The sequence below is a fragment of the Patella vulgata genome, chromosome 4 (assembly GCF_932274485.2).
Source record: "Patella vulgata chromosome 4, xgPatVulg1.2, whole genome shotgun sequence".
Taxonomy (NCBI): Eukaryota; Metazoa; Mollusca; class Gastropoda; family Patellidae; genus Patella; species Patella vulgata.
The window spans coordinates 29,453,639-29,477,644 of record NC_065882.2 but is presented as its reverse complement, the minus strand read 5'-3'; the positions used below and the strand labels follow the sequence as shown (position 1 = coordinate 29,477,644).

Below are 24,006 nucleotides of genomic sequence, written 5' to 3'. Positions count from 1 at the left end.
AAACCTGGCAGAAAATGTATTTTTAAACCCTTTTCATCGATTCTACACCAAAAAGTCAACAAAATGCGCCATGCAAAAGGGGTAAAAAGGAAAAGGGAGAGGAAGACTAAAAATAGCTTTGGCCCTTGTTTCGTGGGTGACGGCGTAGGAATATTTGGTGATCAGTGTCCTATATAGGGGTGAAACTTCAGGTATCACCAAAAGGCCTTTTTTATTTCCTTCCCATGTGTTCTGGCAACATGCCGGTGAAAGAAAATCAAAATCAAAGAATAACTGTAAAAATGATGGCCCTTTAAGTACACATGCTGCTTTATGTACACTGGTGCATCTCAGGTCCATAGGCCTTTTGTGCTAAAATTTAAAAATCTTTCTTATTAAAGGCAGTATCTGAGTTCTGTGAAAAAATTAGACAAGTTACAAAGAAACTACATAGAAAACATTCATACTTTGGAATTTTTTTCAAAATTATAATTTTTTACTGCCATGTGATGAAAAATGTACAAAATTTACATGTGGCATCTCTCAAAATACCAATAATTTTCCACTTTTTTAAATATCCGGACGGACAAGAAATATATTTTTAGAATCTGTGGACAATATGCAAACAGAAAAAATGCAAACCAGTTGCAATGATTGTAATATTAGAGATCTATACTGAAACATGTATGCCTACCCCCTGAACATGCCACTGATTGAATTAATCTAATCTATGGTTGCAGAACTAACATTACCAAAGGAATCTGTCTAACAGCTATGTTTTACCATCCCTGGCTAACATATGCACATATAAACTAAAATAGGTGCAATAAATATGAATTATGATTAAAAATAGGCCTTGATGAATGAAAAAAAATGCCATATTTGATCTATGATCACCCCTCTCTAACAGAAGGGTCACAGAATACACAATTTTCACAAATTTGGGAATATTTCAATGTTTCCAACTCAAACCTCAGAGGCATGTTACAAATTTGTATTGCAATCCTTGTGCTGAAGCAAGATGTCTGGAACTTTACATTAATTTCCTGAAAAAATGAAGTCAAAAAAGTAGTCATGACAGTTGACAACATAAAAAGAGGCCTAAAAAGGAGAAAAATTAACATTTTATTGTTTTATAGGCAGATAAATGCAGCAAACACCACAAATGCTGGATTTTGATAAGAAAATATTGAACATTAAACTGACATTTACACATCTACACCAGTTTTATATCTGGGTGTGGTCTCATTGGCCTGAAATGCCTCAGGGTTCTACGTTTGACTCTGAACAAATAAGGGTTAGAAATTCTTGAAATGCACAAAAAAAATATTTTTGGGTGAAAAATAACATTCTTAGCTGTAATTCAACCACAAATTCTAATTAAGATCATTTACATGTCAAACCAGGTGTATTTAAATCCCTCAAAACACATTAATAGAAAAGGGTGGGGTGGGGCATTTATTGCCTCTCTAAACAGAATGATGAAGTAAAAAATGTATAGAAAGGCTGGGATATTGCTTCCTACATGAAGGAAATGCAAGAATTTAATGTTTCAAAGAAGAAAAAAATGCTTATTCTGGGTAAAATAGTGGCAAAATTGAGCCAACCCCCGTTTTGAACATTTTGTACAAACCCATCTGCTGTACATTATTAACTCAGTGTTACCAATTTTCAATTTTCTGTAGGAAAGCTGGAGCTATTTCTAAACCTGACAAACATGTAGATCCCATCTAAGTTATATTAGCAAAGAAAATATGGGCATTTTTAGACATTTTGACTCATTTTAGTAGTCATGAAAATATTAATTTCTACATCGAAATGGGGGGAATCTCAAGATTTTTTGTGAATATTCCTGATTTTTAGACAAAATTTGCTGAAATTTCAATACTGTTTCATCTATCTGTGCTTTCTGAGACTGAATAAGCCAACATTGGGCATTAGAATATTTTACTTACTGTTAAAAATTCAATAAAAATTGAAAATTGAGAAATTTGCAGTAAAATCACAATTTTTCTTCAAAACTTTGATTTTTTTTTGTTTTAATTAACTTTTTTTTAGTTTTTCTGTAGCCAAACTATTTTATTCATATTTTCTGAGAATTTAACCTTCATATTTTTAAAACTAAGGCATATCAGTGACAGCCTTATCACACACAGACAGGACACAGATCACTAAAGATTTCCCCATTGACTCCAATGTTAATTGTCATATCTTAGACCGGCTCTAACTTTTTCCCAAATTTTCGTTGGGTAGAACGCTTTCTACCACAGATGGAGCAACATGTGGCAACCACTTGCCCAAAAGCACGTATGAGGTTCTTCATGAAAAACTCGAGATACACAAGCTGGAAGTAGAGACAAGTAAACATGCAATTTCAGGCCCTACATTTCAACCTAACCAACCTCTCAACTCTTGTATCCTTCCGCATCAAAATTATGAATATTCACCAAAACCTGGCAGAAAATGTATTTTCAAACCCTTTTCCTCGATTCTACACCAAAAAGTCAACAAAAATCGCCATGCAAAAGGGGGAAAAAGGAAAAGGGAGAGGAAGACTAAAAATAGCTTTGGCCCTTGTTTCGTGGGTGACGGCGTAGGAATATTTGGTGATCTGTGTCCAAAAGGAACCAATATCTTAGGTGTGTAATGGTGATATATCCACACGTTTTTTTTTAAATCGGATAAAAATTCAAATTTTATGAATATATACCTACCTGACATATGTATTTCCTTTTTGCGTTATTTGTAACTCTCACTTTCCGGTAATAGACTAAACAAGTCTACCGGAAGTTAAAAACGTGTGTACTACGTCATCATAATGTGACTCCCTGCACACGTGATATAATATGTCAGTTTCAACGACGCGCGTGTTTGTAAAAAAATTACATTAACATCATGTAAATAAAAATCAATAAACGTGGAGGCTTGAGTCCAATCCGCACTCTCCATGATTCTTTACATGGATGCCCCTTTATAAAGAGCCCAAGATGCTCCTAGCGCTTTAGTTGAATGTCCCCGCACAACTGGCTCCACATCACCTGTGTAGGCCATTTTAACCGTATTAACAATCCACCTAGACACTGTCTGTGCCGTTACCGGACGATGGGGCTTCTTAATACCCAAGAAGACCTTTGTCTGATCTTGCCCATTTTGTTGACGAAAAATCTGTTTTCTTCAAATATATAGAAAAAGCTCTCTTTGGATCCAATCATTTACAGTCTGAAAAACATGGAATAAAAATAGTTGGATTCATATGAGATGCTCTGTCCTGTTTCGAAAGACTTTGACGAATAAAAGTTACCCCATGTGAGTGTATAATAATATTACCTTCCCCTAATTTTAGAGACTGAAGATCTCCACACCTTCTGAAGACTGTTTTCAAAGTTACATATTTTAACTTAGATTTTCTCAATGGCTCAAAGGGTGTTTTTTTCAAAAGTTCCAAACCTCGTGGAAGATCCCATTCTTGTAAAAGTTTATGAACGGGTGGTCTAGAGTTGAAAACACCCCGCATCAAGCGAATTATATATGGATGCTGTCCCACTGGTACCCCATTAATAGGTTGTAATGCTGTTGATAACATAGATCGATACCCAGCAATTGTTCTATATTTAAGACCGCCAGCGTACAGATTCGACAAGAAATCAGCACAGTTGCTTAAAGTTGAAGCATAGTGATCAATTTCCCGTTCACTACACCAGCTAACATATCTACTGAATTTTGACGTAAAATCATTCTTTGTTCCCGACCTCCAGGAGGCTGCCAGTAATTTTCTAGTGTTCGCAGAAAATCCCTTTGTCTCGAAACGTTTTTCGACAACCTCCATGCAGTCAACTGAAACATTGTTGAGTTTGAGTGAAATATTTTTTTGATTGCTCTGCTCCAGCAATATCTCTGAATTTGGCAGCTTCAGAGGAGGGGCTACAAGTAGTCGTAACAATTGAGGATACCAAGGCTGTCGTGGCCAACACGGTGCTATCAGAATGATTTCGCACTGACAATTTTGAATGTGTCGTAACACTAACGGAATCAAACTTATTGGTGGGTAAGCATACCCAAACATGTTTGTCCACGGAATGGAAGCGGAGAGAGAATCTATTGCATGGGCCAGAGGATTCTGGATCCACGAATAAAAGATCAGAGTCTTGCGATTTTGGGCAGTCACGAATAAACCTATGGTCGGTTATCCCCACCTCCGAAAAATGATGTTGACTAATTCTTGATTCAGTGACCATTCTGTTGATAGAATTTTGCCCCTGCTGAGGCGATCTGCTAAATTATTGTTTACCCCCGCTATATGAGCTGCCTGTATAGTCATGTTCTTGAGCGCTAAATTCCACACTTCCATCGTTTCCTGACAGAGTTGTGCAGATTTTGTTCCCTCTTGTTTGTTTACATATTGCACCACTGTAGTGTTGTCTGAACGAACTAGTTTGTTAAGTACACTGCTTTCAATTCCAGACCAAACTCCTTGAACAAAAAGATGACTGACATGACCTCCCCAGCCGTTCAATGAGGCATCTGTGGTTATCGTTATTGAAGGGTGAATGTGACATAATGAGCGACCCTTCAAAATGTTTGCTTCCTGTAACCACCACTCCAGATGTGATCTTAGACCTTCAAATTTAAACTCATTGTTGCCGGTTTCCAAACACCTAAAAGGTGAAATTGAATAGGTCTCATTGCTAGTCTTGAATTTGGAATTAACTCTAAACAAGATGTTATTATCCCCAAGAGACGTAGATAATGTCTTGCTGTGCACCGATCTTTGAGTAGACTTTGAACAGATAAAAACAGATTTTTCACCCTTTCTGAAGTGGGATAAACTAAGCTCTGTTCTAGACGAAACAAGGCGCCTATATAACCGATTTGTTGGGATGGTGCAAGTTGTGACTTTTTTAGATTGATTGTAAAACCTAGTCAAATCAGAAGATCTACAATCTTTTCTCGATTTATTAAAAGATTCTCCCTCTGACTGTCTACCGATAGAAGGTCGTCCAAGTAAAACGCCATTCTGATATTTTGAATGCGAAGATTTTCGGCAACAACCGACAGAAGTGCTGATGTTGGGCCGAAACATAACACTTAGAATTGATACACCTTGTTTTCTACACAAAAACGAAGATATTTCCGGTGGCCTGGGAAAATAGGAATATGGGGGTATGCATCTTTTAAATCGATTGAGATTGCCCAATCGTTTGATTCGACTAAATTCAAAACTTTCCGTAGAGTATCCATTTTGAAATGAGTTTTCTTGAGATACTCGTTTAAGAAATGAAATGAAATGAAATGGGGTTTAACGTCCTACTGTTCTGCTCCTATACTCGTTTAAGGGCCATAGGTTGATGACCGGTCTCAGCTCCCCGTTCTTTTTGGGAACCAAGAAAATTGTACTGAAAAAACCTACATTTTTCTCTCTCTCTGGAACAATCTCTATGGCATTCTTTTGCAAAAGAGAAGAAATTTCTTGTTTTATAAGTTTTAAATTTTCCACACCCATAATAGTGTGCTTTACTCCTAAGAAAGGAGGTAACTGAAGAAATTCCAGTTTGTAACCCTCTTTTATGGTTGATAAAACCCATTTTTCTGTAGTTATCTCTTGCCATTGTTTCAGAAAACGAGAAAGACGGCCCCCAACAGGTACTTCTGGGAACCCCATTAAAACACTCACCTTGTCATAGTTGTGGATCTTTGCCTTTTCTATGAGAGCCGACCGTAAAGGAAGGTTTGCGGGTATTATGGTAGCCTTTGTTAGGATATGATCCCTTTCTAATTTCTTGTTTATAAGTTTTAAATTTTCCACACCCATCCCATAATAGTGTGCTTTACTCCTAAGAAAGGAGGTAACTGAAGAAATTCCAGTTTGTAGCCCTCTTTTATGGTTGATAAAACCCATTTGTCTGTAGTTATCTCTTGCCATTGTAGCAGAAAACGAGAAAGAAGGCCCAAAACAGGTACTTCTGGGCACCTCATTAAAACACTCATCTCGTCATTGTTGTGGATCTTTGCCTTTTCTATCAGAGCCGACCGTAAAGGAAGGTTTGCGGGTATTATGGTAGACTTTGTTAGGATATGATCCCTTTCTATCAAAAGGCCTACTTGTTAACTTCTGTGTTGGAACACCAAAAGACTCTGTATTAAATTGCATTTCCCTACTAGTAGATGGGTGGAAAGATGCGCTCCGTTTAGCTGGGGAAGACTCACTAACGAACGCCCCCTTACGCTTTCGCTCTCGACGATGCACATCGGGTAACAGGTCTTGAACGGCTTTCTTTTGGTCCTTTTCTCCTTCAAAGTTTTTTCTAAATTAAGACCGAACACACCATCTCCTGTACGAGGCAGATTAGATACAATCTTTGAATTTTCAACTTCAAAAAGAGACGTGTCAGTCATGGCTACTGAACGTCTAATATATGGTGAAAAGTCCCAACTCTACCTATCTGATCTAAATGTTTTGTTGACATAGCGAAAATGTTCTGTACTTGCTGTACTAATTTCTCTTTTATAGAGTTCAGATCACCCAAAGCCTGCTGGATATAAAGTTGAATACTGATACCCATAAAAGCTGCCTGCTGTCCCCTATATGCCACTTTCTCTACCGCTCTGTACGATTGTTTATATAATGAGCGACCAGATTTAGCAAAAGATGCTTTCGAACCATGCTTTTGAATTAAGCAGGCTTCTATCATATCATCCATTGATGGAACTTGTAAAAATGTTCTTGTTTCCTCATCAATGGGAAACATTTCCAAATTTTCTTTGGGAAAAGCAGAAATGCTAGAAGGATTTATAGCTCTCCAACTTTGAGACAGAACTTCTCGTCGAGATTCATCTAATTTGATACAAAAATTTGTAACCTCCTTTTTGGTCAATGTATCCTTGCCAAAAATGGAAAATAACCCTTTTTTTCATAACACTGTCAGAAAAGGTGTTAGACGTTTGTTCATTTTCACAACTTAAAATAGGCATTTCAACATCAGACCTAGTGTCGTCAGAGTCTATACGTTCTTGCTGTCCTGGCTGAATAGACAAAATGTCATCCGATTCATAAGAATCTTCATTCCTTGAGAAAACTCTGTTAGTATTGGCCTTCTAACATGGGCTATCTTCTCTCAGTTCTGTCCGTCTACATGATTCAGTAGAGGTAACTGGGTTTTTGGCCAAAACATTGCCGCCATTACCTTCGATCGCTTGACAAATACGATCTAGTTTAAGCTCTAAAGCATCTAATCTAGCTTTTGTCTTCGACTTCTTGTGAGATTTATTCTTTTTTGAAGTAATTCTTACCTCATTTGTGGCTGTATCTTTCGCTAAAGTGACACGATCATTCGCATGATCAAAATTATTACTACATCCATCGGCTCCACCGTCTAAATCCAAAGCCGTAGGCATCTTACTGGGCCCCACATTGGAAAGAGAAGTCATCGTTGTAGATAAATCACGAGAGAGAGAGAGAGAAATGGAGTTTAACGTCCACTCGACACAAACTAGGTCATTTCGGGACTAACATATGGTTCAATTTTATTTCCATAATTCGCTTGCGCGTAGGGGTCTTTAGCTGTGGGAGGAAACCGGAGGACCCGGAGAAAACCCACGAGGTTGGACAAGCGCCCCTACTCCTTGTCACGTACAACCGGGGAATCGAAACCCCCGCCAGTTGACTCAATGACAGACCGTATGATACAGCGCGCGTGCTAACCATTCGGCCATCCAACCCCCAAGATGAATCACTCGAAATTTCGGACATCATAAAACCGAAAACCAACTAAAGTTCACACAAAAACCACGTGCGATTTCCACGCGCCGAGAAATGAAATGGGGTTTAACGTCCTACTGTCCTGCTCCTAACAAACACGCGCCGAGAAAGGAAACTGACATATTATATCACGTGTGCAGGAAGTCACATTATGATGACGTAGTGCATACGTTTTTAACTTCCAGTAGACTTGTTCAGTCTATTAGTACCGGAAAGTGCGAGTTACAAATAGCGCAAAAAGGAAATCCATATGTACATATATGTCAGGTAGGTTTTATGAAATAATATTGTGACCTCTACAGGGACTACAAGCTAAAAACGTGATTTTTTGTTCGATCAAGGGCCATAATTCAGGAAGTTACGATCCGATATGCGTGAATATCGACAGGAACCAATATCTTTGGGTTATAAACATGTATTTCAAGTTTCATCGAAATCGGATCAAAATTATGACCTTTAAAGGGTCCACGACATTGATTTACCGGATGTTTACACTATTTGCGTACGATGGGCGGCCATTTTGTCCGGCAGTTTTGAAAGGGACCGATATCTGTGGGTTATAAACATGCATTTCAAGTTTCATCAGAATCAGATGAAAATTGTGACCTCCAGAGGGTCCACAACCCTGTAACACAATATTTTGACACTATTTGCGAACGAGGGGTGGCCATTTTGTCCGTCAGTTTTGGTTAGGGTGTAACGATGATATATTGTAAGGTTTTTTTTTAAATCGGATTAAAATTGTGACCTCTATGGGATCCAAAAGCTAAAAACGCAATTTTTCGTACAATTAGGGGCCATAATTCAGGAAGTTATGCGCGAATATCGAAAGGAACTGAGATCTGTGGGTTATAAACATACATTTCAAGTTAAAAGCCAAATCGGATAAAAAGTGTGACCTCTACAGTGTTCACAAGCGAAAAATGTGACTTTTCGTACAATCAGGGGCCATAATCCATGAAGTTACAGTCCGATACATGCCAATATCGAAAGGAACAGAGATCTTAGGGAGATAAACCTATATTTCAAGTTTCGTTGAAATCGGATAAAAATTGTGACCTGTAGAGTGTTCACAAACAATTGTGGACGGACGGACAGGGGCGACAACAATTTACGTCCACATGAAAATGTGGGCGAATAAAAAGTCAAATCGGATATTAAAGTTAGCCTCTAGAGCGTCCACAAGATTTTCAAAGTGATCACGGGCCTTAACTCTGGCAGTAATTATTAGAAATCAATATGATTCTTTGCCTTATGAACTTAAACACTGTGTATAAATTTTAAGTCAATCGGATATTAACTTTAGTCTCTAGAGCGTCCACAAGATTTTTCAAAGTAATCAAGGGCCATAACTCGGGCAGTAATTATCGGAAATCGGTGAAAATCAATAGGATTCTTCGTCTCATGACCTTAAACACTGTATATACATTTAATGTCAATCGGATATTAGCTTGTGGACGCCGGACGGACCGACGGAGGGGGGCGACTACAATATACAACCACATTTCAATTTGGGCGTATAAAAAGATCAGGTACATATAAATTATATCAAACAAAACAATAAGATGTCGGCTTTCAGAATCTGTTAAAAATATTACAAAAGATTAAAAATAGCAACTGTGACGTTAAGTTGAAAACAGGTTACAAATCAGGAAAAAAACACCTTCTCCCAACTCGAGCAATAGAGCTGTGACACCTAGTATCAGTGCCATTTTCTCTTTAAATTTGGATCATTTGCTACACAATGATGATGTAGCGCGACCCATGGCTACATTAAAATTGTCTCCAGGAACACATAAAATGGGCCGAGTTGAGGACAGTAACCTATTGTAATACTGTACCTGACATCTATCCATGAATGTTCTGGCTAAACTACTAAATGCTGACCTCGGTAATTCTGAGTTTTGCACCAGAACATCAGATAAATTCATTTTTCTGTTGGAAGGAGATTTTTTAGGAGTACATTTTCTCTTCTTGGGGGCAAGCATGGGTGATTTAGAAAAACTATGACTGGAAGGAATCGGTAACACTCTGTTATTGGGTGGATGTTGGCGGGCTTCCTGACATATAGTACACATATTACAAAACGTCTGTACACAACTTCTTGGAAATAAAGAATAAACATCTTGAATCTATGAAAATAGAAGACAAAAAAGGAAATATGAAAATGTGGAAGCTGGTTCGTCAATCCTATAAACATGCCCACCAGCAGCTTGACCATTTACATAACAATCTTTGACATAATTTCCTCGAGGATCTTCAAATTTGACTGTGAGTAAAATCATTAAATGTCGTTAGCCATCATTACAGTCTAGTGTCTTTGAAAGAGTTCAGCAGATGATTGTGTCAAATTCCTTTACGTAAAGTAGGCTAGTAACTGGATTTTTGATAATTAAGCAAGGTCAAGAATATTTTCTGGTTAAAAATCAATGATATTTATGGTGGCTGATTGGTATCATGGCATGATGTCGTGGTGTCGCCCTTCATAAGGCGACAACCCGACATCCCGACATTTTAACCCGACACCACGACAACACAACATTTTTAACCCGACAATACGACATTTTCACCCGACACTAAAATGTCGTAACATGGCGTACAAATGTCGTATTGTCGGGTTATGTACACTGATCCTGGTGTTGGTCAAGATAGTTCCCCGGGATTGTGCAGCGCGGTTTCTACATGTCCGTAGTGCAGAACAAAGGGCCTGGCAAAGAAAAGTGCCTAGTATTGTAGATGGGATAAAAAAACCAAAAAAAACAAACTAGCTACTGGCGTGCACATAAAAGAATCCTTCACAGCTGAAATTCAATGAAGAAATGCCACGGTCCATTGAAAATTTCCGTCATATCATTCTGCCTAGCGTATGTCCGAATGGTGCAGAAATGTAGGAAAAAGAAATGAAATGAAATGGGGTTTAACTTCCACTTGTTCTTGTCCAATTGGTGCAGAAACGTAGGGAAATGAAATGAATTGAAATGGGGTTTAACGAACAACTGTTCTGCTCCGAGAGTCACAGTGGCTAAGTGAGTCAGACCCTGGCTCGATAGCCTGGAGGTCGCTCGTTTGCTCGAGATTTTCCGGCTTGGTTTCCCCTTGTCAAGGGTGCAGGAAGGAGGGCCTGACAAGGAAAGCTGTCTAGTCATTCGAATGGGACGAAAACCGTGTATACATTGGCGTGCACGTACAAGATCGCTTAGCAGTTGGAATTCGATGTAAGAGTAGGCCGTAGCGCCGTTGTTTGGGCGAAATGTCCCGCATAACACACTGTATGGCGTAAGCCCGTCTTCATTATCCCAGTTGGAGCATTTCGTTCTGCTCGGACTGGGCTAGTGAAGACGGACATACGGTATACAGTGTACTATGAGGGGAAACTTTGCACGGATAGCAGCGCTACAGCCTACTCTTATATTGAATCCAACTGTCAGGGGATCTTTTACATGCCCGCCAATATGTACATAGGGTCTTGGTTTTTCGTCCCATCCGAACGATTATGCGTTATCCCTTGCCCTCACCCCTCCTGCACGACTGTCAAGGAGAAATCGCTCCGGAAATGGTGTTTAATTCCCTACTTTCCTGGTAGTCACGGTGACTCAGTGAGTAAGACGTTGGCTCGCTAACGTTAAGGTCTCGAGTTCGATCACTGCGTTAGCCGAGAAAGCTTATCAGAAATTTTCCGGCTTGATTTCTCTTTACAGTGGTACAGGATGGAGGGCCTGGCAGAGGGATAACGTATAGTCTTTTGGATTGGACGAAAAATCGAGGACATTAAACTCCATTTCATTTCGTTCTGCAAGGACTGGGCTAGTGAAGACGGACATACGCTATACAGTGTACTATGAGGGAAACTTTACCTGGATAGCAGCGCTACGGCCGACTTATACTGAATTAAAACTGTCAGGGGGTCTTTTACGTGCTCGCTAATATGTACACGGAACCTCGATTTTTCGTCCCATCCAAAAGACTATACGGGCAAAGTTTCCCTCATAGTACACGATATACCGTATGTCTGTCTTCACTAGCCCAGTCCCAGCAGGACGAAGTGAAATGAAATGGAGTTATATGCCCTACTGTTTTGCTCCGACTGGGCTAATATAGACAGGCTAAAATTCTCAAAAGTAAATCCCTGTTGTGGAATATATAAATTGTTCACACTTTCATACAATAAGTGTAGAATAAAGAGCACTTACTGCTTTAAGACACCGTTTATAGCCCATTGTTTGATTTTCCTCACCCGGTTCATGTTTATGAAATTGACAAAGAATATCATAAAAATCATCTGTAAAGGCTACACGTCTAAATACTGTTGATTCATCATCCACTGGTCGGATCTGAAAATCAATTTGTAATACTAAAGTGAGGCCGGATGTGTACAAGTGGCTGACAAGAAACAAACTGGAAGTGAGATCGGCTAACCTTTCCAGGTCATAAGCCTCCATGTCCGCCATATTTATTTCACAAATTGGAAACAAGTATGGCGGCTTGGGGGCATTAACTTTTTTTATTTAATTATTTCGGTATTTTTGTAACCGGAGTTCAGCTTTAACAGAAACATTTTTGAGGGGTATTGGTTTGCATCTCCCCACTCGCTTCAAATATCCTTGATCTGTTTGCTTAAAGTGCTGATCACACCCTGGCTTTAACTTCATTCTTAAACTAGAACTGCGGTGCAGTAATGGCGGGATTCACAGGTGCCATGTTACCCAAGAACTTATGTCACTTTCAGTGCCACGTTACCCTTGAACTTATGTCACTTCTGTTATACGTGTTATAAAATGAATGCAGAATCAACCAAATCCAGCAATATCAATTCCATTTATACAATTTTTACCATGTCTTTCAAATGTCAAAAAAGTGATCCTGAAAAAATTTGTTACTTACCGCTAAGTTAGCTGTCTTTCTAATGGTAAATTTAAATGCGAAAAAAATCTTAAAGATAGGTTGCCAGGCAACGAAACATGCGTCCACAGCAGCTATATCGTCCGGGCAGTCAACAAGAGTTGTCGCATATATTTACTTTTTTCGGTAATGAAACATTTATAATAAATTAAAATCTGATTAAGAGTAACAACTCATTAAGTAATTATCAGAAAACCATTAGAATTTGTTTGGTTTTTATAAAGTTCTGTCCCATGCTAATGTTTAGTATACAAAACTTTTAAAATCATGGATTTAGCTGTTCAAGTCATAAAGATTCGTTGAAAATCAATTACTTGTTCGTCTCAAGACCTTAAACTCTGTGTACCAATCTGAAGTCAATCGGATGATAACTTTAGCCTCTAGAGCGTCACAAGATTTTTCAAAGTGATCAAGGGCCATAACTCTGGCAGTAATTATCCGAAATCGTTGAAAATCAATATGATTCTTAATCTCATGACCTCAAACACTGTGTATAAATTTAAGATTTTTCAAAGTGATCAAGGGCCATAACTCTGGCAATCATTATCGGAAATCGCTGAAAATCAATAGGCTTCTTCGTCTCATGACCTTAAACACTGTGTATAAATTTAAAGTCAATCGGATATTAACTTTAGCCTCTAGAGTGTCCACAGGCAATTGTGGACGCCGGACCTGCCGGACGGACGGGGGCGACGACAATATACGACCACATTTCAATGTGGGCGTGTAAAAAGTGATCTTTCTCGACAAGGAAAGGCGTTAGAAGCAATTTTTGGACATTTATATATTCGTATTGATCCAATCTATATGTCAATTGGAATCAAATAAATAATGTTAAACGAATAATAAATATAACTCATTTTAAAAGAAAATGTTTGTTTTGAAGGCTCAAAATACAGTTTTTGCCAAGATGACATCAATTCCGGTGATAATGAAAATGTTAAATTGGTTATGAAATCATAAATGGCATAAGGCATCACATGGTGAAAATTTTATGAAAATCGAATAATAATTGACATTTTTATAGACCAAAAACCTTGAAAAGTGACTTGTAGAAAATCGTCTATTTCTCTGCAGCCGTACAAGTTAGAAACCAGTTTGTGGTATCTGGATGATCGTATGGGTACATTCTGTTTGTTGATTGGAATCAAATATCATCATTTTAAAAGCATTACAAATTAGACTCATTTGAATAAAATATCTGTTTTGAAGGCTAAAATACAGTTTTTGCCCAAATGACATCATTTCCGGTGACAGTGAAAACGATAAATTGATTTCACCTAATCAAAATTGGCATTGGGCATCAAATGGTAAAAACAAATTCAAAATCGAATAATAATTGACTCTTTTACTGGCAAAATATCGTGAAAAGTGACGCATGCAATATTGCCTATTTCTCGGCAACTGCTCATATTACAAACTAATTTTCACATACATTCTCTTCGTATGGATTAATGCTACAGGTTTATGATAGTTGTCAAGAAATATTTTAAAACATAAAAAGCCCGAATACATTGTCAATAGCCCCATTTTACCCTTTTTTCGCCTGTAAATCAAAATGGCACAAATACAAAACCGAAATTTATATAAATAAGCCTGACATATTTTGCGTCTTTAGTAGGAGCATTTATCTTGATCTTTTCGATTTGTAAACATTAATATTTGCATTTGAAAAGACATTTCGACTGTCAAAATTGAAGTTTTGGGCAAAATTATTTCACTTCCGGTGCGGACAGAAAATTCTATTGGTATAAAAATGTTGAGAGTTCGCACAACAGGGCATATGAGATTTTCTTTTATACAAATCAGGCAATAAATATTTAACTTAGAATCCATGAACTGAAATTAAAATGCGAAAAATCTTAACAAAAATCCTGACAAAATTCGTTATTTCTCGGCAAGGGAAGGTATTAGAAACATTTTTTTGATATCTATATGATCGTATTGGAATCAAATATCATAATTTTATACGAATAATGAATATCACTTATTTAAAACAAATAAAAATACGGTTTTTGAAAAAATAATATTACTTCCGGTGATAATGAAAATCTTAAATTACTTGTATGAAATTGTAAATGGCATTAGGTATCACATGGTGAAGTTTTACGAAAATCGAATAATAATTAACACTTTTAAGGACCAAAAACCTTGAAAAAGTGACCTGTTGAAAATCGCCTATATCTCCGCAACTGAACCAGTTAGAAACCATTTTTTGATATCTATATGATCGTATGGGTTCATTCTATTTGTTGATTGGAATCAAATATCAACATTTTAAACAGATAGCAAATACAATTCATTTGAATAAAGTATGTGTTTCGAAGGCTATAAATACAGTTTTTGCCCAAATTACGTCATTTCCGGTGATATTGAAAATATTAAAGTTGTTTGAACTAGTCACAATTGACTTTACTCATTAAATGGTGTCACTGTTATGAAAATCCAATAATAAATGACTCTTTTACAGGCAAAATAGCGTAAAAGGAGACTCATGCAAAATTGACCATTTCTCGGCAACTGCTCATATTACATATTTTGCGCCTTTTGTAGGGGCATTTATCTTGATCTATCAGATTTGCAAAAATTAACATTTGCTAGCGAAAAGATGTATCGACTCGTCAAAATCGGAGTTTTTAGCAAAATTGCGTCACATCCGGTGTCGATAGAAAACTTTACCTGTAATAAAAAAAATGAGAATTTGCACCGTGGAGCATATGAACTTTGTTTTATAAAAATCGGGCAATAAATAATTAACCTAGAACTGATAAACTGAATTAGCCAATAGCGGCCAAGAATAATTATCGAGACAAAAAATGTTCACATTTTTGCTCAAATTAAACGACCCTTTAACCCTGGGTAAAATGCCATAATAAAATATTCATAAATAAAAAATGTTTTTGTAAAAATTTAAATTTTCAAAATTTGGCGCCTTATATCTGCAAAAATTCATCTAAAATCAAAAATCTAAACTATTGTAGCTATCTCCCTTGTCTCTGGCTATGTCAAATGTATCAAATGTTAAAATCCGAGGATTATTGTTAATATTACGGCAATATTTAAAAAAACGACAACTTCGGCGATTTCGGACATTTCGCATTGTCGCAGAACGTTCGAAATAGCTTTAATCTCTAAGTCACACCCACTGTCCAAGTAAAACCGAAGACACCAAATTGATCCGACAAGTAGTTTCTGAGATATGCTCAAGTGGAAAAAAATAATAATAATAAGAACTACTGTCTGTTCCAGGCGACACTACGACTCGAAAATTGCTTACTATTTCTTCAATTTTTAATTAAAATGGTTAAAACTTCACGACCTACCTTGAATTATAAATTCGATAAAATCCTTTATTCTCTTGTAAATTTCACATTTTTCGACACTAATCAATTTCTCAGAACATAAACATTATCACGGCGCTTGCGTAAGTTGGGTCACTCGTATATCAGGTAGGGGTATAAAGTATTCCACAAATCGGGTCCATTCGGTTAATAATATTTATGCGGGAGGATTCGCCCGTTTGTTTTGCGGCAATGCGAGGGGTGTTGGTGTGCGTAAGTGTGTGTGTGTTTAGGTTTATTTGGTTACCGGTATTTTAATATTCCTTAGAGATATTCATAGTATTGCATGTCTCCTAAAATATCCCTCACAGAACATTTATTTTCAGCATTAGATGGCATGGTAACCTTTCTGATAAAGTGTAAATTTGTACCATATCTTATAATTTTATGGACTTAAAATAGTTTTGATTAACGGTATCTATTTTTATTTATATTCGCGTTCCAAAGGCACACAAGATTTGTTTAAGATATTGTCGTAGAACAGATAGAAAAAAATGAATCGTAGAAAATATAATTCCTTGAATAATGGATCATCCTTTCATCACATGCATTTGGAAGTTGACGATGCTGTGTGTATATAAGAAGGTGGATACTTTAATTTTAGCACAAGAAAAGGCCTTTGTCGCCCGAAGAAACACCAATTTTAAAATCAAAGACGTTAAGCGTCTGTTTCTGGAGGCCAAGGCTAGTGTGACAACTAGACTGGGCTAAGTAATGTCAACACGTCATAGACAAGGTGGAGGATCGGTTTTGGGAAGCTAGAAGATTGAATGAGGAAGTACCACCAGTCGTGATTTCGTTCGGAAGTGACAGCGAGTATGAGTGTGAGAGTGAGGATTTGGGCGACAATTTCAGTGGGGAGTGTGATAGTGAAAATGTTGGTGAGAATATTGATGGCCGTGGTGTTGCGAATGAAGATTCGAGTGATGATGATATAAACGTGTGTAGTGTATGAGATTATGAGAACCCACCGGGAAGTGAATCGGATGCGATTGTGGATTGGGTGGGCTGTGATTTGTGTGAAAGGTGGATGCATGTGAAAGTACAGGGAAAGAGATTGAAGTAAGCGCAAGTGTGGTGAAGTGTGTAGATATTGTGCATAAATTATCTGATAGATATAGCGTGAATGTAGGCCAGACAACTTCTGTAATATATATTGTATATAGTCGGGGAATTTTCTGTGAATTTGTGTAAATAAATGATTTGTATAAAACAGTTTATTTTCCGTTTTCTTGTTTAAAAGGTAGACTTGCAGAAATTGAATTGAGTTCAAGATGAATCAAAAAGAATAAATAAAATGTAAAACAAAAAAAAAACCACCCGTGGTCTGAACACACGCATTTACGTGCCCTTGATCTATCAGGAGTTGACACGCCGTTCCGTTTTCTGTCATATTATCACTTGCTTAGGGACATTTCACAAAATCAAACAAGAAAAAGAGTAGGCTATATATACTGAGCGCTATGAAAAACGCATCACTTTTTTTCCCAAATATTTTATTACTAGGTGGTTTTGTATGTATAATATTATGCAATACTATGAACTATTGTTTCACACAATGCTCCCAAACGCAAAAAATATCGGCCCGTGTGCACAAACAATTGCACGAGATGCACATAAAAAAACCAATATTCACGTGCAGCATTGTGTGTAAGCCCTTTAAAAGCATGTTTTCAACTTAATGTGCAGAACATGAACTGTGAAACGTCAATCTGTCGTAATTTGTTGTTGGACGTGTGAAGGAATCGAGCTAGAGAGGCCGAGACTTACTGAAAATCAACGGAATGAAGCCATGGGAATTTTCAGGGCTGACATGTCTGCACGTGCTATTGCCAGACACTTCAATTGTCATCAGTCCACCATTGTAAGGTTGGTGGAACGTGTTGGAGTTTCTGGATCAACATGTGACCGTCAACGTCCTGGTCCACAAGCGTTACAACCCAGGCTCAAGACCGCTACATCCGGGTCACTCATCTGCGTGACAGATTCCGCCCAGCGACTCGAACAGGTGCAGCAGTCGTCGGAAGACAAGGACCAGTTAGTGCCAACACCGTAAGACGTCGTCTAAGAGAAGTAGGACTCCGTGCACGACGACCTTATGATGGAGTTATCCTCAGGGATCATCACCGTCAGCGGCGTTTGATATGGGCTCAAGGACACCAGACATGGAGAAGAGTAGACTGGCAAAGTGTGCTCTTCAGTGATGAGAGTCGCTTTCATCTTTATCACGCTGATGGCCGTCAACGTGTGTGGAGACGTCTTGGGGAACGTCTTGCAGACTGCTGCGTCTTCTAAACGAATCGATGGGATGGGGAAGTGTAATGGTGTGGGGAGGCTTCACATTTCATCACCGGACCGCCCTACACATTTGAAGGGGTCGCGTTAATGCTGTAGCCTACCGTGATGATGTCTTGCAACCAATTGTTGTTCCGATGTTTCGAGCGCACCCACAATTTCAGCACTTCCAACAGGATAATGCACATCCGCATACCGCCCGTTTTAGTATGGACTACCTGGCTGCTAACAATATCAATGTCTTGGACTGGCCAGCCATGTCTCCGGACATGGCACCGATAGAACATGTCTGGGATGAGATTGGACGCCGTCTGTATCGGAGACCACAGATGCACACCATTGCTGCTTTAGAAGCTGCTCTTGTCCAAGCATGCAGCAATTTGCCCAAGGCCTTCTTTCAAACATTGGTAAATTCCATGGGACGTTGCTGCACAAAGTGCGTAAGAGCACGTGGAGGACACACATCTGTGTCGTACTTTGTACCGTTGATTACAGATTAAACATCCATAAGTGTACAAATGTGTTGTTATTGATGTGTTCTCATTTGAATATTGTTCAAAATAAGAAGCAAAATAAATAAGATATGTTTACAGGATCATTTTGTTATACGAAAAACTAAGTGATGCGTTTTCCATGGTATAAAAATACCTTAGGAGCGCCCCCTTTCAATTGGATTAAAACTTTTAAAAAAGAAAAGAAAACTCTATCAATATATTGCCAACTATGGTGGTCCACCAAGGTATATATCTTTCTTAAAAGTGCTACAAGACCACGATTTGGCGGTCTGAAAATAGTATTAAAAGTCGTACAAAGCCAAATAAAATCGACAGTTATATATCTATTATTCTAAAGCCAGATAGACAATTCGTTTGAATTGTCATTTAGCCTACTTCCAAATTTCCATGACGTGTCACTACAATATGGAGTCAAACTTTGTATGTAGTTTATATCAATTTCCAAAAGCCACAGGACTGGGGCCGCCAATTAAATATCTATGGCAGTGGAGTAAACAACGGTGGTCTGAAACCAAATAGCAAATTTATATTACCTCCCGTAAATAGCTCATAAAGCAAATTATATTCTACTGAGCCGAAACAACTATTTAAACATGCAAGTAGGACGAAACAACCCCAAGTCAAATCCACACCCCTGTTCGATTTGGTTTATTCCAAATAACTAGGTCAAGCATGGCTGTCTTCATTACCGCGAAATAAATAAACAACGATTTTTCAAGACAGAAAGGTTATATAGCTTGGTCTGAAATTAGTTAACGTGCGGTAGAAAGTAAAGGGGTGACAATTTCAGGTAGGTTGTTAAATTTTAACCATTTTAATTAAAAAGTGAAGAATAGCAAGCAATTTTCGAGTTGTAGTGTCGCCTGGAACAGACAGTAGAACTGCGATGTAGTAATGACGGGTTTCAACGGTGCCACATTACCATTGAACTTATGTCACTTCCGGTGCCACGTTACCCGTGAACTCATTTTACTTCCAGTACCAATGAAACCGTTAAACAGATTTCCACATTAGCATTGCACACGTGTTATAAGATAAGTTGCCAGGCAACAAAACATACGCCCACCGCAGCTAAATCGTCCGAGCGGTCTTCAAGGGTTGTCGCATATTTATTCCTTTGTAGGTAATTGGGGGCCTTTACAAGACAGTTCCATACAGATCAGATTATAAATTTGGTCGTTTGAGGGTTTACAAGGTTCTACAAACTGAAACAAGGGTCTCAAGTAATCTACAGAAATTGTTGAAATTTGACAGGCTTTTTCGTTTTACTAATTTAAATGATGCATATAAATTTCATAAAGATCACATGATCACTTTTGTCATTCAAACGTTCACAATCGCCATAACTCTAGAAATTATTGACGGAAATTGCTGAAATTCAATAAACCTGTTTCACAAATTTAAATGATGCATATAAATTTCATACATATCGGATGATAACTATCATCAATCGAGTATTAACAAGGTTTAACAAAGTGAAACAAGGGCAATAACTCTAGAAGTAATTATTGTAAATTGCTGAAATTCAATAGGATTTTCGTTTCACTAATTTAAATCATGAATATAAATTTCACAAATATCGGTTGATAACTTTTTGCGTTAGAGCGTTCACAAGGATCAATAAAGTGAAACAAGGGCCATAACTCTAGACGTAATAAACTGAAATTGCTGAAATTCAATAGGCATCTCCGTTTCACTAATCTAAATAATGCATATAAATTTCACAAAGATCGAATAATAACTTTTGGCGTTGGAGCGTTCACAAGGTTCAATAAAGTGAAACAAGGGCCATAACTCTAGACGTAATAAACGGAAATTGCTGAAATTCAATAGGCTTCTTCGTTTCACCTATTTAAATAATGCATGTAAATTTCAGAAAGATCGGATGATAACTATTGGAGTTATAACGTTCACAAGGTTCAATAAAGTGAAACAAGGGTCATACCTCTAGACGTTATAAACGGAAATTGCTGAAATTCAATAGGATTCTTTGTCTCACTAATTTAAATAATGCATATAATTTTCAGAAAGATCGAATGATAACTTTTGATGTTAGAGCGTTCACAATGATCATTTTAGTGAAACAAGGGCCATAACTCTAGACATAATAAACGGAAATTGTTGAAATTCAATAGGCTTCTTTGTTTCAGTAACCTAAATAAACCGCTTATCTCTGCTTACCCGAAGCAGAAAATTCTCATCTTCGAACTCCATCAAGGCATTCACCTATTAGACACCTACGCCAAGTCTGAACATTCTATCTAATTAGAATGAGAATTATTGTGTTCCAAAGTCTCGACCAATCAAATTGCTTATCACTCTGCTTACCCTGAGAAGAAAATGCTTATTGTCGAACTTTGTCAAGTTATAGATGTAATGAAACTATACACCAAGTTTCATCACTCCCTAATTAGAACTAAAGTCATCGTGTCCCAAAGCATCAACCAATCAAATTGCTTATCTCTGCTTACCCTAGGCAGAAAATGCTCATCCTCGAAACAAGGCATTGACTTAATAAACACCTACACCAAGTTTGAACATTCTGGCTCAATTACATGGAGAGTTATTGTGTTCCAAAGTCTCGGCCAATCAAATTGCTTATCGCTCTGCTTACCCTGAGCAGAAAATGCTCATTATCGAACTTAGTCACGGTATTGATGTAATGAAACTATACATCAAGTTTCATCACTCTCACTTAATTAAAACTAAAGTTATCATGTCCCAAAGCATAAACCAATCAAATTGCTTATCTCTGCTTACCCTATGCAGAAAATGCTCCTATTCGAACTCCATCAAGGCATTGGCTAATAAACACCTACACCAAGTTTGAACATTCTAGCTCAATTAAAGAGTTATTAAAGAGTTATGCGACAGAAAGACAGACCCATTTTAATAGTATGGTCAATTAAAGACATCGGAGATTGTATCACACAAGCTGTCATATGATGATTCTAATCTTTTACCTATCACTGTCGCTCACATTATGTAACATAATAGTCCCCTGCTTTCTTCGAAAGGCGGGGGACAGCAATAGTATGGTCAATTAAAGACATCGGAGATTGTATCACACAAGCTGTCATATGATGATTCTAATCTTTTACCTATCACTGTCGCTCACATTATGTAACATAAGGCTATTTTTTTTTCCAAAGCTGTCAAACAAGCAAGAGTTGGATTTGGGCTTTAAAATCGGTAGGTAAATGCAGAATGTGAGACATTGATGTACATACAGTACTGGTTACCATGTCTAATTAATACTGACCTTTAGCCTCTTAGTACCATGTTCATAGACTCTCTGATATAAATATTCTTTAACTTCATCATCAGCATCAATTTCGGTTTGTAAAATTTCAAACCCTTTGTTTCGTATATAATAGCCAAAACGTGGAGTACTGAAAAACACATATGAAGTAGTACAAATCAGATTTCTTTTTTTATTTCATATTTATTTGTACATTAGTGTACACATCTTTACAATTTATATAAACACATTTAGTCAATGCATAAATAAGTAATTATTTCATTAAGATCTTTTCTATGTGAGTAAGTTTCGTGCGACTCACACATATACTAAGCAGGAAAAGAAACGTCTGGTTGGTATGTTAATCTGAATAGACGCATTGCATAAAACTTGCCAAATGTTTTTATTGTATATTTGTGACCACATCTCCAACTTTACCTGAGAAATAAGGCTCCTTCCCAAATACAGAATTGAACGCAGGAAATGTTCTCAAAAACGCAACCTGACAACTAAGATGGTAATGTGTTCTCCATGATTTTCATGTAACTCATGCTGCACGTGCTGTTCACCGGGACCAACCCTATAAAATGCACCCCCATACCTGGTTGAAAAATGGACACTACAACGTCAGCAGCATGCCACAACTCAAGACAGTTCAGAGGAACCAGGCGCTGGCCACACTGCCCAAAGCCGTTGCCAATCACTTCCATGTCAATGTTCGGACCATCTACAGGCTTCAGCAATGCTTTCGGGCCACCAACACCATGGATGATCGCCCCGAACTAGTAGACAAAGGGTTACCACAAGGCGACAAGATCGCCATGTTGTGCGACAGCACGTGCAGAATCCCTTCACACAGGTAACTGAGACAGCACGTCAAGACAGTGGGAACACACGGAAGACCCATGGTACCGATACTGTGCGCCGACGTCTCACCAGAGAGAACATCCATTGCCGTAGAACTTACCGTGGACCGACCCTCACCCCTCGCCATCGATGTGAACTTCTACACTTTTTGCCCAACAGCACCAGAACTGGCGACACAGGCAATGGAGAACTGTTCTGTTGACAGACGAGAGTCGGTATTGCGTATCAACTGCAGATGGCAGGACAAGAATATGACGTCGATGTGCCCAGCGTTATTCTGACCAATGTGTCATGGAAAGAGACTCATGGGGATATCCAATCATAATGGTTTGGGGTGGAATCGGCCTGAACCAGAGATTGGGTTCAAGGAAAGTAGGCGGCATCAGAGCAGTGCGCTACATCGATCAAGATCTCAGACCACACGTCATACCACATTTCGCACGTCATCGAAACAACGTTTTCCAGCATGACAACGCCCGTCCCCACATCGCAAGAGTTACTCAGGACTTTCTACAGCAGAACGGTGTCAACGTTATGCACTGTACATGTACAGACGCTGCGCTGCTGTTATTAACACTCGTGGTGGACACACCAGATACTGATGTATAGACTGTGTACAGGCACTAAACCTTCTCGTAATGTCTTGGAATTGTGATGAATTAATCACATACTGTTCACAAAAAATTGCTTTGATCCATTGACGAATTATTTACCCGAGAACATTTTACAAGTTTCAATAATTATCATTTTACATATTTCTGGATACATATCAAATTATATTAAAAATAAATAAACATGAATATAGCGATAACAATCATGGTATATTGTTTACTACAGAGATAACAATCTGACGGTGTATTCCCGCGAAGGCGCAGTTACAGAGCATGACCAAAATAAAATTGTTTATTTTATTAATTGAGGAAAGTGATCGTCCTCAAAAATGTCCAGATCCATAAAGTGTTAGGCTAAATTTTGAAACATGGCTCCCCGTAGTTCATTTTGGATGGGAAAAAAGGAAAATATAAACATGGCAAGCAAGACCTTGGACCTATATCAAATACCATGGTTTTCAATTTCATGGTGTCTTTAATTTATCTTTGATTGAAAAATACG

At 37.9% G+C, this 24,006-nt stretch overlaps 1 protein-coding gene across 21 annotated transcripts in view; it reads right to left on the bottom strand.

Annotated features, from left to right (window-relative positions):
* LOC126817142 (uncharacterized) overlaps window positions 1-24,006 on the bottom strand; it is a 123,145-nt gene that overhangs the window by 32,480 nt on the left and 66,659 nt on the right. For 19 of the 21 annotated variants that reach the window (XM_050543953.2, XM_050543962.2, XM_050543957.2 and 16 more), the window contains 3 exons: window positions 22,048-22,177; window positions 11,926-12,066; window positions 9,577-9,867 (listed from right to left, as the gene is read on the bottom strand). Coding sequence is in view for 13 of the 21 variants with exons in the window: in XM_050543962.2 (XP_050399919.1) it covers window positions 9,577-9,867; window positions 11,926-12,066; window positions 22,048-22,177 (562 nt within the window). In the remaining 8 variants the exon portion in view is untranslated. The remainder of the gene's footprint in view (window positions 1-9,576; window positions 9,868-11,925; window positions 12,067-22,047; window positions 22,178-24,006) is intronic. The other 2 variants (XM_050543960.2, XM_050543967.2) reach the window with 1 other exon arrangement.